At 45.9% G+C, this 19,923-nt stretch overlaps 1 protein-coding gene across 12 annotated transcripts in view; it reads right to left on the minus strand.

The window, feature by feature from the left end:
• CACNA1A (calcium voltage-gated channel subunit alpha1 A) overlaps positions 1-19,923 on the minus strand; it is a 286,036-nt gene that overhangs the window by 254,217 nt on the left and 11,896 nt on the right. For all 12 annotated transcript variants that reach the window (XR_012498085.1, XM_074338066.1, XM_074338067.1 and 9 more), the window contains exon 2: positions 16,164-16,486. Coding sequence is in view for 11 of the 12 variants with exons in the window: in XM_074338066.1 (XP_074194167.1) it covers positions 16,164-16,432 (269 nt within the window). In the remaining variant the exon portion in view is untranslated. The remainder of the gene's footprint in view (positions 1-16,163; positions 16,487-19,923) is intronic.

Raw genomic sequence — 19,923 nt, forward strand, 5'->3', positions numbered from 1 at the left:
TTGTTCTCCAAGAACTGTGCACACGTGGCTCATCCTCTTCATTCAGGACTCAGCTCCAGTGTCAGCTCACTAGATGGGCCGTCCTTCAACACCTTCTCTAAGATGCTCCCATCCCAGTCACATTTTACTACAACACCCTGTTTTATTATCACTTATCATTACCCCAAATTATTCCACTTCTCATTTACTTGTGCTTTATTTGTCTCTCCTTATACAATTTAAACCCCAAGAACAAATCTTGTCTGATTTGTTCTCTGCCTCAGTGCTGAATGAATAATTAATGATGAACTTCATTCACTTCCATCACTTCTATAATAATGGCTCTATCTACATCAGCACTTACTATGTGCCAAGTACTGTTCTTTGCATGTATTAATTAACTCATTTGATCTTGATAATACCTTTGGGAGGTAGGTGATGCAATTGTCATCACCAACCTCCCATTTTACAGTTGGGTAAACTGAGGCACAAGAGGTTGGTCCAGTAACTGATATACAAGCCAACAGAGTCTGGATTTGGAACCAGAAGTGAGGTGCAGTTGAAGCCACTATGCTCACAAAGCTGGTAGAAAGTTGGGCCAGGATTTGGACCCAGACACTCGGGCTCCCAAGTCCGCAGGCCTAGTTACTGGGCTCTAGTCCTCACAGTCCCCTCCCCAGCTCTATTTTTACCCTCTTCCTCTCCCCTCTGCTCTATCCTCTCACTTCTTACAGCTTCCTGGGTAACTCCACTTTGATCCTCCCCAGACCAGAAACCTCAGAATTCCCTTTGAACCACCCCTTTCTTCACTCCCTGGATCAAGGGGCACTTAACTTGTTTTTATTTCAGGGTGTCTGTGACTTCCACTGGGAAAAAAATTCACATCTTAATTTTCACGACCTCTAGCTGAAATTATGAATGGAAGCAATGAATCGCAGTAGTATTAATAGCGTTAGCACCACGTGTGACTTTGTCATCAACACAAAGCGTATTTGTATGTCACATTACAATCACTGCAAATATCTTGAAATAATCATGACTCGCATCACCACCTTAAAAAGGGTAAGCCTGTCACTAGATCTTGTTTTTCACATGTTATTAAAGGAGCACCTTTGTTACACTATGCAGCTCCACTGAAGATACTTTGATAACTAATTTTCATTATAATTAGTCTACTTTGTGTTTGATTTTACGCATCTAAAAACACAATTTTGAGAAGGGCCCCCTGGCTTCCTTGCACTGCAAAGGGCTCAGCAAGTAGTAAGAATCGCAGCCCTGGCCAATGAGTAAGTGGTTCCTGTGGATTGTTCTTCTGAAACGGTTCTGAATCTCTCCATCCTACTGTCAACACTTCTGTCCTAATTCAGATCCACCATTTCTCTCCCCTGCCTTGCTGCATTTCTTCTCTCCAGACCTCTCTTTTGTTCACTTTATCTTCTCATTTTAAGAATCCATAATAAAATTAATAACTAGTATTAGGTTGGTACAAAAGTAATTGCGGTTTTTGCAATTATTTTTAACCTTTTAAACCACAATTACTTTTGTACCAACCTAATATTTACATTAAGTACTAGGGTTCACAGCAGATGTTACAGAGAGCTCACAGATTGCTCTCTTGGTCTACCCACATCTTACAATAGAAATATCTCATTAAGAACAAGTCAGAAGATTACACAAAAATGAAATTTTTGCCTTTTCACATAAAATCAGAAGATTTAGCCATACTGAGTCCATATTTGCACATGGCATCCACCAGCTTCCGTTGAATAACTAACTTTGGGGTTTTTCAAACCCAAAATAACTGGGGGCCTCTTTAGCCCCGCCCCCAACCTCCTGCCCCAGGAAACCCTCCTCACCGCCTCTGTGACCCACTCTTGAGGCCCCAGACGATCGCTCCCACCTGTACACCCCTCTAACTTTGCTCATCCCTTGTGTAACACAACACTGTTATAAAAGATTGTGGTCTCCTCTCTCAGAAGAAAGAAACAGTCTTCGAAGTCCACATGTTTCTTGTCTCTTAGGAAATCCTGACCTCACTGAGGAAATTAGACCAGCTGTGCCCAGGAACAGAGGGAGGAGGGTGACTTTGAGGGTAGCAAGTGGGAGGAAAGAGAGGTTAGGAAATCCCCCAAGTACAGACTGACTGTTCCCCAAGAGTAGAAGGATACATGGGGCATCTGAAGTGGCCAGACCCTCAGGAAAGGTTCCTGGGTCCTATACTTGTCTCAGTAGCAGTTGAGTTTCCAAGTTGAAAGGACCCTGCTGCTGGGACAAAGGAGGGTCTCAAAGGTAACCGGTGTGGACTGATGACTCACACTGGATGCTTTGACACTGCATGACATCCACGCCCCAAGGGGTAGTGATGATGACTGAAGTTACATCACCTATACCCAGGAATGAAGAGACGACGACTTCTATGGCACACAGCTTCTAAGAATGACCCCGGTGTTCTCCACCTCCTGGTGGTCACAACTTTGCAGAATCCTCTTTCCTGTGCAACTTACTTCCAAGCGATAGAATACCTCAGCTTTGAGGGGATGTCACTTCCCTGATTAGATTACAAAAAAGGTTCCAGCTTCTATGTATCTTGCTAGCAAATTGTCTTTCCACCGTGTTTCCCTGGAAATACGACCTGGTTAGACAATCAGCTCTAATGCGTCTTTTGGAGCAAAAATTAATATAAGATCTGGTCTTATATTATATTATGTTAGATAAGACCGGGTCTTATATTAACTTTTGCTCCAAAAGATGCATTAGAGCTGATTGTCCAACTAGGTCGTATTTTCGGGAAAACATGATCTGTCAACTTTGACGAAGCCATCTGCCAGATTGGGAGGGACTGACAGCAGCCTCTGGCCAACAGCCAGCTAGGAACTGAGGCCCTTAGTCCAACTATTTGCAAGGAACTGAATAGTGCCAACAAGCAGAGGTTCTTGGAAACAGATCCGTGCCAGTCCAGCCTTCGGATGAGACCCAGTGCTGGCCAACACCTTGGTTACTGATAGGTCGGCCGATAAAGGAACGTGCACAGTCAGGCAAGTTAAGAAAGTTTATTAAGAGAAGGTCTATTTTATTAAGAGAAAGTCTGTCAGGCTGAGCAAAGATGGCTACAGCCCTGGCTGCCTGTCTAAAGGAGACTTGCAGCCCCAAGGAAGGGGTTGAGGAGGGTTTTATAGGGGCTGTGCTGACAGGATAGCATTGTTTGAACAGAAAATGCTCCCTACCGGTAAGCCAGTAGCTGTTTTGTGGCGATTTCTGTGATCGCAAGTTTCGCTCTATCTGCACGTGCAGGCCAACAGACATTTTGTTGTTTTCTTGCAGACATGGCTCTGTCTCTAAGTCAAGGTCACTGAGACCTAACATTCAGAGACCTAACATTATTAAGTCAAGGTCTCTAACATTCAGAGGCCTAACAATTACAGCCTTGTGAGCGGTCTAGAAGCAGAGGAGCCAGCTAAGCCACAGAGAATTCCTCAGCCACAGAAACCGTGAGATTATAAATGCGTGTTATCTAAAGTCACTGAATTTGTGCTGATGTGTTACATGGTTTGTAGCCATTTGTTACACAGTACTAGGTAACTCATACAAACACTAGCACTCTTATAATGCTAACTACATTCCAGGCCCCATTCTAAGACCTGTCCACGCATTACTTCTATTTAAGTCTCACCCAGCCCTCTGGGGAAACTGAGGCACAGAGAGGTTAGACAACTGCCCCAGCTGGTCAGTGTTACAACCAGAATTGGAATCAGCGCCACTCCAATCCCCTCTCCAATCACAGAGGAGCTTTCCCACACCCCTGAGTTTGCACACTGACCTTCCTACCTATTTGAGATACCCATTTGCTCAGACACCAAAACTAAAGACACAGACATGAGCAAGTCGTTCAAATGCACTGGGGGGAAATTTAAAAATACTTAACAGCTAGCAAGAGGCACCACCCCTGGAGTGTGGACTGTCAGGAAGCGAGGGAGGACCCAGGAAGGGACCTGGCAAGTGGGGGAGCTCACACGGTACAGCTCCAGGCCACAGCTATTTACTAACTGGTGTGGAAATATTTTAGTATTTTAACAATCAGCTGTACCAATGTGTTCCAGCTGAATATCTGCTCTGAATACACAGAGAGGAGATCATTGAAGCCAAAAGAATAAGGATCCAAACAGTGAATCATACAAGAATAATTCCGCATTGGCTTAGGAATGGATTAGACATCGTGATTTTTTTTCATCTCCCAGCGGATTTTAAATATCCAAGTTGTGCATAAACCTGGGGGGTCTCCCCTGAGGGTATCATAAGTAAAGTGAACAGAGCTGACCTGCACATTGGTTCTCAAGCACAGATAAACGTTAGAATAATCTGCAAACTTTTTAAATGCCAATGCCTGGACTCCACTCTCAGAGTGGGACTCTCTAGGGTACGGACAGCCTGTCACTGGGATTTTTAAGGACTTCCTAGGTGATCCAGATGTACAACCAAAGTTGGGAACCACTGACCTACAGCCGTGCTTCTCAAAGTAGGGTGTCCGGACCATACCACCTGGGAGCTGACGAGAAATGCAAATATTCAGGCCCCTCCCAGGTCTGCTGAATCAAAAACTCCAGGTAGGCCCTGCAATGTCTGTGTTTTAACAGGCCTTCCAAGGAGCGGTGCTGTGCATTCAAGGCCATGAAGGAGTATCCTGCAGAGCAGCCAAAGCCACATAGATGCACTGTCACCAAAAACCCTTCCCCAACACAAAGAAATCCATGACCCTGCTGTGCTGCTCACCTACCGAAGTCAACCAGAGGCCAGCACACAGGCCTGACTCAGGACTGGAGATTTTGGAAACATCTAAAGAGAATGGGTCAGCCCTTGAAAATTGGGTGCACTTGTAGGAATCAAACAAGCTGGCATTTCAGGTAAATTTGAGGGTTCCCGCCAGGGCTGTGAAAGAAAATGGAGGAGAAAGAGTCCCACCCTCCACGACCGAGAAACTCAAGGAGCCCTCCAGCCTGGCCCCGTTGGATGAAGCTTCTTTTAAACAGGGCATCCTCATTGCTGAGGCAAGAACTGAAGAGTTCCAGAATGTTCCAGTGGGCCCACCAACAGGCCCAGCCAGTGCACAGGCTCCAGCCAATTTCTAAAGAATTTCCATTATGTGTGTCTCAATGCATTTGTATTAGTCTTTAGATGCTTCCCCATGTTCAGAGGCTTGCTTTTGAGCCTGAGTGTGTGGCTGTGAACATTTAAATGGCAGCTTTGAAAGAAGGCCCCAGCCCTTCTCTGGCCCGGGAGGAAAAGGCCAGAGCTTTAGAAACTAACTCAGCGGGGTTGAAATGTCATTTCTGACCTGTATGACCTTGGAAAAGTTACTTAACCACTCTGGGTTCTACTTTCCTGATTTTAAAAAGGAGGGAAGGATAATTAAAGATATTCACCAAGGTTGTTCTAAAGATTTTTTTTTTAAGTATGACAGTGCCTATTACAATGATCAACATGTAAACAGCATCTGTGCTGAATAAATACTAATAACATAAATAAATAGATGCTCCATTTGAGGTTTAAGGGATACCACTGGTGGCTTTTGATATTACCGTCTCTACAGAAAGCACCATCTGAAACACCGCTTTGTTCCCACTAACCTCTCACTATGATTTAGAGACGGAGTCACCAAGCCACAGCCCTCAGCCCACTGCTTGTTCATATAAATAAAGTTTTACTGATAGCCATGCTCATTCCTTTACACATTTTCTATGATTGCTTTCATGCTATATCGGTAAAGTTGAGTTTTCGCAATAGAGACCAAATGACCACGTGACCTCCAGAGCTGGCACCCCAGATTTAGAGGTTATATTTTCATCTCTTAGCCACAAATTCATTCTAGTCTCATATCAGCTTCCATCCAACCTTTACTAATCACCTACCATGTGGTTTGACCCTGGTGATACATGATCAATAAGATAAAGTTTGTGCCCTTTTTGAGGTCACAACTGGGAGCGTGGGTGGGAATTTGTTCGTTTTATTAAACTTAACACATCTGTAACACTTATAACGTGCCAGGTACTGTTCTAAGCATTTTGCAAATGTTTACTCCTTGCGATAATCTTATGAGGCAAGTGCTGTTATATTCCACATTTTACAAATGAGGCAACTAAGGCTCAGAGAGGTGGAGTCACTTGTGCAAGTTCACACAGCAAGTAGCAGAACTAGACTATGAATCCAGCCAAGCTACCTCCAGAGCCACAAAGCTGTGTGGGCTCTTATTCAGAATCCCTTGACCTAAGATGCAGATTGGAGGAACTACATGTAAATATTGCCAAGACAATCCCCAGACCACAGGAGGGGAGAGATAAGGCTAACTTTTCCTCTGAGCCCTGACTTGTCAATGCACTCTCCCAGACTCTTTGCACTAAGAACTTTTGTAATCACTCCTCTCCCTCCACACCCGCCCCACCAGCAAAGGCTGTGGCATTTGCCGAAGGTCACCAGCTCCAGTGGGATGGGCTAAGATTTAAAAGCAGCTCCTTTTGCCCCCAAATCTGTCCTTCACACCACATTTGGGGGCCCTTCAGAACTTAAAACAGGCAAGAACAGCCTTCTTCGCTAGTCAAAGAACACATTTGCTTAGCAAAGTGGCATTTCAAGGAGATGGTGAGATTGTTTTCTACTGCACTGTTGTGTATCTGATTTGTAGCCCTAGGCTAAACATCTGACCCCCTCCCCAAAGGGACTGTACAAGTTGGAAATGTTAGAAGGTAAGAAATTATTTCATTTTATTTTATCCCAGTTTGGCCTCTTTTAGGCCAGTTCCAGCAGCCAGGATTTAGAGACTGGGGTATGTGTGCCCCACTTGCCTTCAGGATTTTATAGATTTCATTCTGAATCTGTCTCAGACTTGACACAACCAAGTTCAACAGATATCGAGTGACTTCTACCTGTAAAACTCTGTGCTAATTCCAGAGATTCAAGGATCAATAAGAAAAGGACCTTGCCTTCATGGAGTTTAGTACCTGAAGGGCAGGAAAAAGCTTAGTGATCACACTTCATTCACTCATTCAGTCTACTATGTGCCAGTCATTTCCAAGTTCATGATCTTGCAAGGACAGGATTTAAAAGCTTAAAAGTTTGGGCTCTGGACTCAGACACATCTGGGGTTGGTTCTTCCCTATTGGCTTCAATATTTTCCTTTCTGTGCCTCAGTTGCTTCCCCTGTGAAATGGGTGATGGAGTGAGGACCTCATGAGCTCATACCTTAAGCCCCTTGACCCAAGGCTGGGCCCATGGTGGTTGTGGAACACAATGGAAACTAGTCTCTGTGAAGCCCTAGATGCTGCGTACAATTGCTTGTCTGCATGTCTGCCTCCTCCTCCAGGCCGACCCCCTTGAGTACAGCATGCAGGACTTGGAAACAGAGAATGCTCTGGGCAGAGAACTAAAGAGATAAGGATGCTCACTTGCTCTGAGGGGCTTGAAGGCCTCCAAGCCAGAGACAGAGACAGGTCATCAACATAGATGTTCAGTTCCCAAAGATCAATCAGTTATTCACTCAACAAACACTGGCACCTTCTATGCACTGTGCAGTTTTCTAAGCACTGGGGATCCAGTGGTAGAAAAGAAGACAATAAAAAACCATGTTTCACGTTACTGGCAATCCAACTTAGAAGTAAATACATAATTGTAAATAATGAACAGAGTGATGTGGTCCACAGTGATTACATGAGGAGCTGCCATCGGTGCTAAAACTGGAATGCCAGAAGGAGCCAGCCATGGCAAGGATGTTCCAGAGGGAACAGCAACTGCAAAGGCCCAGAGGTGAAAATGCAGGGAACAGAAGGAAGGTTAGTGAGACCTGACCAACGTGAGAGTAATAATGGTGGAAGTGTAGGCAGAGCTGGGTGGACGCAGTTAAGGGAGCCTGGAAAGAGAGTGCGCAGACACTATCAAGAGAAATTTTAGGTGTTGAAAGGACAGACTTTTAGAGTGATGGTGGCAGAAAAACAAAATGGGAACCAGCGGTGGACAGGTGGTGATTCGGGGGAGGAGGGAATGTAGGTTCACAAGCTGCTTGGGTTCCAAAGACTACTGTGGAAAAACCTGATAGATCATGAGGAATGAGGGGGACACGCACACCATCTGTGGGGAGACCTTCCTGGGCCTTCAATGGCTGGCCTCAACCAAAGCTGCTAATTCAAAAGACAGAAGGAGGGTCTTCCTGCACTAAAAACCAGCCAACTGCACTGAAAAAGAAGCTCCCTGGGACCAGACCTATTTTTTGTTAATATCAGCTAGGCTAGAATTGTACAACCGCCTCCCTTAAAAAAGCAAAGAAAAAAAGTGCTCTGATTCCCAAGCAGGTCTTCTTTAAAGGTCAGGTTTCAGTTTAACTGTGATGTCTAAACAACTTACTATTTTTTTTTAACTGTGTAAACTGAGGACTCCAGCTGCTTAACAGTTTACGCTCCCTGGGACCATCACACACTGTCAGCAAGGCTTACTGTGTGTCTGCACTGTTCTAAATGCATGCCCTATAGTAATGCATTGAATCTCATCTTTGTAAGAACCCCAGAGGCGGGTGCTGCTGTTACTCCCACTTTACAGACAAGGAAACTGAGGTACAAAGAGAAGGAGAATATCCCTTCCCCCAGTTACAGTCAGCAAGGGGTAGAGATGGGATTTGAACCTGCCCTCTCGCTCCCAGGCCAGAAATTCAACCACACCCCAGATCAAAGCCACACTGGCCCCCACATTTCACCTCAGGAACTACGTGGAACCTTTCAGCTCTCTAAGGGCCCTTCAAATCCTAAGTCAACCCCAATTCGTCTTTACTAAGCCCCCTTGGGTATGAAAAAAGAAATCTCCATATCTGATGAAAATTGGATTCTTTCTTTGGGGCTGCCTTCCATTTCTCAAAACACTGTCCACCGGGAGCGGGAAGGATGAGGCCGAGAGGTGTGGACCAGGGAGGGTGAACGGACCACTTTCCGTTTTCGCTCGGGAGCCACAGCTCCACCTGGTGGTTGGTCGTGGTAGTCGCAGGCGAGAGGGGAGAAGGGTTTAGCACTAAGTGCCAGGCACTGTTCTAGCCCAGGGGTCCTCAAACTTCTGTAAAGGGCCTGAAAGTAAATATTTTTACTCTCAAGTTGAATCTTTGCAACAAAGACTGGCCTGCAGTAAACAAAGACTTCAGGCCAGTCTTTGTTGCAAAGACTCAACTCCGCCGCTGTGTCGCAAACATAGCCACAAACAATACATATGCACAAAAACCAACCAGGCTGCATTCCAGTAGAACTTCATGGACTTTGAATTTTGTATATTCAAATGTGATACATGATTTTAACATATCAAGAAATATTATATATGATTTTCACATATCAAGAAATATTATTCTTTTGTTTTTTTCCCCAACCACATAAACATGTAAAAACCTTCTTAGCCTGTGGGCCATACCAAAACAGGTGTCTGGCTAGATTTGGCCCATTGACTGTGCCTTGCTGGACCCGCCCTGTTCTAGAACCAGAGGACCTAGCAAACAAACCAGACAAAAATTCCTGCCCTCATGGAGCTAGCAGAGAGAATACACTCAATAAAATAAAAGCCAAACACATCATACCTATGAATTGGTCACCAGGGCTAATGGGAAAAATAAAGGAGAGCAGGGGAAATCGATATGAATAGGCGCTGCATTTTAAATAGGGTGGTGAGGAAAGGCTTGTTGAAGAGGTGACCTTTAAGTAAAGACTGAAAGGAAAAGAGGGAGGAGCCATGTGGGTACCTGGGGGAAGAGCATTCCCACCAGAGGAAACAGCTAGTGCAAAGGTCCTGAGGCAGGACTGCCCTAATGTGTTTGATGAACAATGGGGAGGCCCATGTGGCTGGAGCAGAGTGAGCAAGGGGGAGAGTAGGAAGAGGTGAAAGTAGGGAGGTGACAGGCAGATCACATAGGGCCTTGAGGGACTTGGGGAGGACTTTGGCTTTTCCCCAAGAGAGGTGGGAGCCATGGAAAATTTAGATCCATCTCAATAATCATTGAGATAACCACATAAAAGTTAATCATCTCTCTATAGGGTCCGGTGGCATTAGTCATTTTACCAACAGTCCCATATAATCCTAAGTAATCCCAATTTTCCCACTGAAAACCATAGAACTATCTTATTGGGCATTGAAGGTGGAAAGAATGGGGGACAGGGGCAGAGAATAAATGGGAAAATTGATTCACCAGAAGAATTCATTCCTGCTTCTTCCCCATCTTGTGTATCCCCTCCTGTCCACTTAGGCCCCAGGGACCAGGACAGTTCAGGCTGCTCACCTCAGCCACAGCTGGTGACCTGCAGGAAGGCTGGGCCTGAGCCCCCATATCCTAGAAATGCCCAGCTCTGGCCTGGAAGTCAGGGTTGCACCGTCCCTGTCCTGGTTTGCCTATCTGCATAAGGAGCAAAATAATAGTAATAATAACAATGACGCCTGCTCTAGCTGCTCCATGAGACTGTTGTGTGTGACACAGAACTCAGCAATGCTTTGGAAAGGGACATGCGGCACAATCTATTATCACAATGGTGATGAGGGCTAAATGACTATACATAAAGGGCTTGCAGCTGTGCCCTGCAGACAGCAAATACTCCATCAATATTGGTTATTATTATCATCACAGCGCAGTAAGTATTATTCATGGTTCTCATGGATGTTCACTTAGCTCTCCTCTCCCTGTAGGTCCTCTATTTGCTGCTGAGGAGGAGGATGATAGTGGCTTAGAATCTGGCTGCTCAGACCAGGGTCCATGGACAGTAGCATCAACCTCACTTGATGAGCCTGTTAGAAAGAAACTAAGAGTCCCAGGCCCCAGCCCAGAACTGCCAGATGGGAATCTGCATTTAACAAGACCCCACAGGGGATCCAAATGCCATAAAGTGTGAGAAGAAGGCTGGACATTCATTTCCTCCTTGGAAGCCCTCTACTCCCCCCAACCCTTGCACAGCCCCCATCTGGGCACTCTTCCTGCTTGTCATCATTTCTTTCATGTTGACTTTTCCTGCTGGGTTGAGACTGTCATTCTGGAAAGAGAAGATTGTTGACTGATGTGTCCCCAAGGCCCCACGTGGAGCTGAGCCCAGAGGTGGTGTCCTAAATATTAGTGAAGAAAAAGAAGTAGGAGAGAAGGAGGGAGGGATGAAGGGGTGAGGAAGGGAGAAAGTAAAGAGTAGAGAGGAGGGGGGAGGAAAGAGAGGGAGGGGAAAGGAAGGAAGAGGAAAGAAGGAGGAAGGGAGAGAAGGAGAGAGAGACGAAGGAGTGAAGGGGCGAGGAATGGATAAAGTCAGGGGTAAATGGGAGGAGGAAAGAGGGAAAGGGAGAGAGAAGAGGGGCTGGAAGGAGAAAGGAGTACAGGAGTGAGGAAGGGAGATAGTGTCGGTTGAAAGGAGAAAGAAGGGAGGAGGGAGGAAGAAAGAGGAGCAAAGGAAGGGGGCAGAGAAAAGGGTACCATGGAGGGGAGAGGAGAGGTGGAGGGAGGCAGCACCTCCTCATTTCACTCTGGGTACAAGAACCTCCAAAGTGGGTTAGGGGCACCCCCAGTGAGTACATCTGTGGAAGAGTGGAACCAAATACTCGAACTTCCATCTCTGTTATTGTTTCATCTAAAATGAAGAGAAGCATTGGCTTTCTTAATCCTCAATGTCTGGTTGACCCAAATCTATTTAGCCAGTTGGCAGTGACCCTCATTCATTCTCATCGAATGTGTTCATTCAATAAATATTTACCGAGCACCTACTGGGTACCAGCCTGCTCTCAGGAACTGGGGACACAGACATGAACAAAACAGAACACATCCCTGCCAGGGACATTCTAGTGGGTGAGACAGACAAGAAACAAGATAAATAACCATGACGGTGACGTACCGTGGTCTGTTTAGACCTGTGTAAATGGGTTGATGGATTGGGATATAGGCTGACAAAGTGAAAGATTTCAGCCTAGAAAGCAAGGATTGAAGAAAATAGGAATGGGAGCAGAAAGGAGCAGTGAGAAATGCAAAGCGGGGACTCTGACCCCTCCTGGAACCAGGACTCCATTAATCACAGGAAGAAGTGAAAACACTGGTGAGCTCATGCAATCTCTATTAGAAAGTGGCCAAAAAGCATTCTAAATTCTCATGAAGACGTTTTGTGATGTGGAGTCCCATCACTATGGTTACTTCACCTTGGTGGCGCTATGCCTGGTCGGATTCCTACAGATGGGCAAAGCCGCATGGTTTTGATGTGAGCGTTTCCAAACAGAGATTCAGAATGGGGCATATTCTAGAAGGACAATTAATCTGGTTTCTTCCATGAATCAATGGGATAGGAAAGGGGGTGGGGGGTGGGGATAGAGTGCTATAGACTAAATAAGTCTAAAGAGATTAGACAACCAAAAAAAAATATATATATATATATATAATTACCATACAATCCAGCAATTCCACTTCTGGATATATGCCCAGAAGAGCTGAAAGCAGAGTTTGGAAGAGATATTTATACACCTATGTTCATGGCAGCATTATTCATAATCATTAAAAGGTACAAGCAACCTAAGGGTCCATTAACACGAGACTGGATAAACAAAATGTGGTCCATCCATAAAACGGAATATTATTCAGTCTTTAAAAGGAAGGAAATTCTCACACCTGCTACAACACAGATGAACCCTGAGGATGTGATGCTGAGTGAAATAAGCCAGATACAAAAGGACAAATACTGTGTGATTCCTTACATGAGGTCCCTACAGGAGTCAGATGCATAGAGACAGAAAGTAGATGATGGGTGCCAGGGGCTAGGGAAGGGGAAGGGGAAGTTAGTGTTTAATGGGGACAGAGTTTCAGTTCTGCAAGATGAAAACAGTTCTGGAGATGGATGGTGGTGATGGCTGCACAGCCATGTGAATGTACTTAATGACACTGAACTGTACATTTTAAAATGGTTTAGATGGTAAATTGTATGTTATGTATATTTCACCACAGCAAAAAAAAAAAAAAAAGATATGACAATCAAATACAATACACAGACCTTCCTGATTCAAAGAAGTCAACTGTAAAAACACACACAGGAAAATTTGAATGTGGACTGGAAATGAGATGACATAAAACTCATTGTCGGGCCGGCCCGGTGGCTCAGGCGGTGAGAGCTCCATGCTCCTAACTCCGAAGGCTGCCGGTTCGATTCCCACATGGGCCAATGGGCTCTCAACCACAAAGTTGCCAGTTCAATTCCTCGACTACCGCAAGGGATGGTGGGTAGCACCCCCTGCAACTAAAATTGAACATGGCACCTTGAGCTGAGCTGCCGCTGAGCTCCCGGATGGCTCAGTTGGTTGGAGCGCGTCCTCTCAACCACAAGGTTGCCAGTTTCGACTCCCGCAAGGGATGGTGGGCTGCGCCCCCTGCAACTAGTAACGGCAACTGGACCTGGAGCTGAGCTGCGCCCTCCACAACTAAGACTGAAAGGACAACAACTTGAAGCTGAACAGCACCCTCCACAACTAAGATTGAAAGGACAACAACTTGGTTTAGAAAAAAGTCCTGGAAGTACACACTGTTCCCCAATAAAGTCCTGTTCCCTTAAAAAAAAAAAACTCATTGTCAGTGTGATATTAGTAATACAGTGTCCATGTGCTTTAGAGATGCAATCTGAAGTTTTGTAAAATCATACAAGGTCTGGGATTTGCTTCAAAATAGCTCATAAAATAAGAGGAAAATGGATTGATGATACAAATCTGGCAAATCCTAATAATTATTAAATTTGGGTGATGGGTATACAGAGTACACTGTGCTCTTCTCTCTACTCTTTCTTTTCTTTCAGAAGAAAAAGGTCTTACAAAACACAGTATTCAAAAAATAAAGGCAAACTTCTGAAACATGAGGGCAAAAGTGTTATACTATTGAATTTTAAAAATGAAGACCATTTAAAAATATTTCTCTCATTGACATCTCATTCTTTTAACATTTTTATGGGTGTGTGAAAAATGTGTTTGTTTTACTGACACAGGTAAGAGTTCAGCAGTTTGAAAATCATGGCTATGAAGATTCGAGTCTTTTTATGATCCTAAAAAGTGACAAGAATGGGAAACTGAGGCAGAAGTTGGCCATTCCAGGTGGTTGTGGCAGAAATGGCACCTAAAACAAAGTCTCCTGATTCTAAATATCCTACAATGATTCTCTTTCTCCCTGATGTGACTTTGTTTTCTGAGTTATATGAAAGCAAGTTCCTGCCACCTCCTATTACATGGACACTCTTTGGCCAAATGGTTAAGAACTTGAGTTTTAGAGTCTGACAGCCTCTGGGTTCAAATCACAATTCTATCGCTTTCTAGCTGCAAGCCCAAGGGCATAGCAGAGTTATAAAAGGGCATCAAGATTATAAAATGTCTAGCATACAGTAGGTGCCCAATAAACATTAGTTGTGATTATTATAAATTATACTTATCATTTTTCTTGGGGAAAAGGGTTCTTTTTTTTTTTAATTCTTTAATTCACCAATCCTTTTCCTTCCCCTAAACATCTCTTTTCAGAGGGTCTGCAGAAATAACTCATTCTAGCCCCTTAGAGAAGCCTCACTGATTCTGAGAGAATCAAATTTGTTTTTTTAAAAAAATGAAAGGAAACAGGAGAAACATGGGAATAAATGGAGAGGAGAGAGAAGGTGAGTCCTGAAGAGGGGATAATAGAGAAGTAGTGTTCAGCATTGTCACGAGGTATTAGGTGCACCCTAGTTATTCATGGAAGGAAGGAGGGAGGGAGGGAGGGAGGGAGAGAGGGAGGGAGGGAGGGAGGGGGAGGGAGGGAGGGAGGGAAGGAGGGAGGGAGGGAGGGATGATGGAAGGAAAGGTGGATGAGTACATTGAGGAATGGAAGGATGGATGGAGAAATGAGTGAATAGGTAGAAATATAGATCAGTGGATGGATGGATGGATGGATGGATGGATGGATGGATGGATGGATGGATGAGTGGGTGGGTAGATGGATGGATGAAGAGGAGAAAGTCAAAAGGACCACCGCAGTGTGAGAAAATAAAGCTTTGTCACCATTGCCTTTCTGCATGATGCCCAAATGTGCCACCAGATGTCAGTCTAACCTCAGGAACCCACCTCAGAGGCCAGACCGGCACCACCTTTCTCATGTAACCTGAGTCCTTTGTGGCTCATTTTGATAATCCAGTTTTCATTGCACCCTGTATTTACACAGCCCCCATCAGCACACCCCAAACCCCACAGGCGTATATAACCCAGTTCTCCATCCCAGCAGACGAAAAATCGGGGAAACCTGACAAAGCTGTGTGTGGTGCCCCAGATGACTTGCTAACTTCCCTGAGGTCAGACGGGAGGGTGGAGAGGGTGGGAGAGGGGATTTCAGGGTCCCTGGAGGGATCAGCATCCGTGTCAGCCTCAGCTCCAATAGCCCTGGAATTTCTACTCACATCCCACCTTCCCGATGTCTGCCAGGGCCCCAGCTCTGAGCTGTTTGCAAAGAAACTCGAGAAAAAGAAAAGCTACCAGCTCTCCATCCGAACTCAGAACTGAACCTTCACACAAACCCCCTTCAGTCCTCCAACAGCCTGGAAAGAGCAACTTCCCGGATAAGGCTATGAGCCCAGGAAGGTCAGTGGCCCAAGATCACACCAGCAGAGCTGGCTCGAAGCCCACCCTTGACCCCACAGCAACAACCAGAAAAAGACCCACTTTTAGGGGCAAAGAGTAAGGGGGGCCCAGACCAGAGTCGACAGAACCACCCCATTCTCCCAGTCCCCTCTCTGCCTTCAGCACAAACTTGTCTTCTGCCCCCAAAACCACAGGTTGAGAAGTGCAATTCTTGCTTTTCTCCCCAGAAAGAAGCATTTCTCAGCTGAGTTCAGGAACGCAGTCTCATTGGAAATATCTGCCAACAGGTCCTAGTCCTGGAGCAGGGTCCTCAGAAGATGCCCTGCCCCGCCTATAATTAACCCCTTTGTTGCTATAACATGAGGTGCCCTAAAGGTCTACAAGGGGGCTTAAGGCAGCAGATATTGGTCAACAAGTAGGGAAGGAATCTGAGGTGTCAGCAGCCAGCACAGCTCATAAGTGTGCTCCAGAGGCAGGCATCCCCCCTCAAAGTTTGCAAGAAATGAGCTTTGCCTGACCCCATGAGACAGCATGCACTGCCACCCACCCGTGCCCCAGCCCAGGGATGGGGTTGGCCCGTGCATACTCACTCCCATTCCTTCCTTCTGGCCTGGGGGGTGCTGTGGATTTTGTGTGCCTGGTGGGCCAAGATGACATCCCGGTGGTCCACCAGGCCGCCCCGCCGCTTCAAAGGGGGCCCTTCGCAGCTGCCGCTCATCCGGTGGGACTGCGAGACCTGAGGGATGCTGGGTGGGCCCGAGGGGGTCGGACCTGGGGGCCCTGAGCCACCGTCCTGCAGGGCGTCATAATAATTGTGGGGGGAGAACATGGGGTCCAGGACCCAAGAGGACTTCAACATCCATGGGCTTTGCTCATAAATCTCAGGGTCTTCTGCCTCCAGCACAGGGTGAAACTAGAGGAGGAGAGAGAGAAAGAGAGGGAGAATGAGGAGGTGCAGAAAGAGCGAACACAGGGACAGGAGAGAAGGCAGATCAGGGGACAGCACAGGCGACCAGACAGCCTCCTTCACAGGAAGTCAAAATACACCTCAGGCCCAGCCCAATGGATTTAGTATTTCCTTGGCAACTCAGGGCAGGAAACCCAGTTCTTAGAAGCTGCCTGGCAACAGAGGCAAGTGATGGTAGTGAAAGACCATAAGCTGTGTCCCCAGACACATGTTCCACCTCACAGATGCCAGCTACAGAAAGTGGGAAGCTGGATTTCTCAGCACCTCAGTGTTCCCCTCTGCAAAATGGGTCATCAGGAGCCTGCTTGTTCAGGCTTTTCTGGTCCCTGGGTCCTGTGAGCTCCAGAAAGTCACTTAAAAAACTGAAAGAACGAATTCAAGGATCAATTTTAAAATCTATGTTGGGTTGTGGCCATTTGTTGAATAAGCCTGCTCTTGCCACCTCAGCTGGTTTTTGGAAAAGAGAAAAGGGACAGGGTCTCACTTTTCACAAATGTTTCAGGTGGATACTCAACACCAGAGGAACTTAGCACCCCTGGAAGCTCTGTCTCTATTTCACTCACTTATTCACTCAACAAACATTGAGTGAGCCTACTATGTGCCAGCCTTGTGCTAGGCTCTGGGGACACAGCCATGAATGAGATAGATAAATGTCTCCCTCATCATGGAACGAATGATCTCAGGGGGGCAAGGAGGGACAATGAACAAAATAAGGATGTTATGTAGACATTAGGAATTGAAAAGTGCCGTGGAGAGAAATTAAACAGGAAAAGTGTATTTATTTGCTGGGGCTGTTGTCACAAAGCGCCATGGACTGGGCAGGTTAAACAACAGACATTTATTTCCTCACAGTTCTGGAGGCTACAAGTCCAAGATGAAGGTGTCAGCAGGGTTGATTTCTTCTGAGGCCTCTCTCCTTGGCTTGTAGATGACAGTCTTCTCCCTGTGTCTTCATATCATCTTCCCTGTGTATGTCTGTGTCCTAATCTCTTCTCACAAAGACACTGGTCATATTGCATTAGGACTTCATTTTACCTTAACTACTTCTGTAAAAGTCTTTCTCCAAATGCAGTCACATTCTAGGCTGTTGGGGGTTAGAACTTCAATATATGAATTTGGGGGGGACACAACTCTGCTGAGAACTGATAAGGAGTATTGGGTGGGCTGATTAGTATATTAAATAGGTGATCAGAGATGGCATCGCTGAGGAAATGACATCTGAGCAGAGAACCTAAGGAGATGATGCAGTAACCATGTAGGTATCTGAGAAAAGAGTGTTCCCGGCTATGGGGATAGCATGTGCAAAGGTCCTGAGGTAGAGCCATGTGTGACTTGCTCAAGGAACCAGGAGCCCAGGGTGTCTAGGAGTGAAAGAGGAGGAGAGTAGAAGAGATGAGGGTGGGAGGTGATGCGGCAGATCACGCAGCACCTAGTGGTCCGTGGGGAGGACTTTCCTTGGTTCTTCTTGGAGTGAGACAGTCTATGGCTTTCACAATGCACATCTCATTCAACAGCATATTTTCAATCCTAAACGGATTTTTCCCACCAGCATCAGCCCCCACCATTAGCAGCTCCATGTCTGTCCAAGAAAAGCAAACTCACTGGAAGGCCAGCATGAATGAAATAGAATTATGAGGTTAAACCCCATGCACAAATATTGCAAAATTACCTCAACACCCACAGGTGTAAGACGATGCGTTGAGAGAATGAGGCCGCCCCCGGATTGCAAAGAAATGAGTGTGGGAATGGAGGCTTAGCAACCTCCCAACTGTTTCTTCTCACCCTGCTTGAAGCATCCACAGACATGATAGCTCTCCAATCCTCTCTGAAGCATTAACTCATTATCAGTCTCTTTCCAAACCTTATAACTACTAGGGTTTCATAGATCTATCCTTCCTGACGCCTTGAAGCTTCAATTTACTCCCATGAAACCTTACTCTTAATTGCCTATGATCGTACATTTATTAAGTCTTTTGTGTTTTTCCAAATATGTTCCCTTCTAATTGAAAAAAAAATCTGTTATTCCTTTTATAATCAGTTACCCATGGAAGGTATTTTCTTTCTCATTTTACAGAAATAAAACTGAGGACAGGAGGTAGAATCAAGGTTCCATTTCTACCTCCAAGAGTCATCCCTCCCCCCAAAAAATATTCTTCCTGTGTCAAAATTAAAGAAAGAATCCAGCTGACAGATTGTGTGTGCTGTGTAGTATCTACAATTTAGCTAAAACCCCAGAGACAAGGCACAGTGAACACACCTTGATGGGAAATATTTTAGGCACCTACAGAAGGCAGAAAGAGGAGCAGGAAAGACCAAAGCTAATCCACACACTCCAGGTGACATCTTCTGAGACATCCACATGTTTATCACACTGACCTGGGACAGAATGCTCCCTTTCCCACCCCTGCCCTATAGCACATGACTCTCAGTCTCCCCATCTCCTTATGGGTCCCCCATTTACCTTGCTAACCAAACCACAAATTGAGTCTTCACTCATGGTTCTTCACTTCCCTTCATTCCCCAAGTCAAATTCATCAGCAGGTCCCATCCACTTGCCTCCAAGACATGTCCTGAATCCCATCACCTCCCACTACTGCACAGCCCCCCTCATTGCTCACTCTGGACTAAGGCAGTTGCCTCTCCCAGGTCGGTCACTCCCAATTCCCAATCTGCTTTCTGCTGTGAGTCAGTGGGGTCTTTCTGAAACATCAGTCAGCATTTTCACTGTTGTAGGAATAAAAGCCACACCCTGCAGGGCTGTCCCATCTCCCCGACCTCATCCTCTCCCTTCTCCCCTTTGCCCTCTAAGCTCCAGACTCACTGCCTTCCTCACCCTTCCTGATCTCCGCCGAGCTCATTCCACCTTTACACCTGCTGTTCCCTCTTCCTAGAATGCGGTTCCCCTCATCTGCAATGGGCCAGCCCCCTCTCATCACTCAGGACTGTAGTCAGATGCAGGCACGCCCCATCAAGTCCTCCAATGATGTCTTCTACGGGGGCTGGTCCTTCTCTGGGACTGGTACTTATGTGTGGGCTTAAATAACATCTGTCTCCCCCACAGGATTCTAATGCCACACGCAAGGATGAGGATTGTGATCTGTCTTGTTTGTCATTCTGTCCCTGACACCTTAGATATTTCATGAATGAATGGTCTTAGGAATGGCTCTACCCAGGAAAATATCATCAGGCACCTTGCAAACGGCTGCCCGGGGTCCAGAACTTCTCCTAAGTGGGAAAGAGATGAAAGTGTGGTGGGAAGGAAGATGTATTCCAGAGCCAGGTCTGACCTCAGCACACAATCAACAAGCTGTGTGGTCCCTAGCCAATTACTCAACCCTCTGAGTCTGTTTTCTCCTGTACAATGTGGGATGATGCTACCACCG

This window comes from Rhinolophus sinicus, linkage group LG07 (assembly GCF_036562045.2).
Source record: "Rhinolophus sinicus isolate RSC01 linkage group LG07, ASM3656204v1, whole genome shotgun sequence".
Taxonomy (NCBI): domain Eukaryota; kingdom Metazoa; phylum Chordata; class Mammalia; order Chiroptera; family Rhinolophidae; genus Rhinolophus; species Rhinolophus sinicus.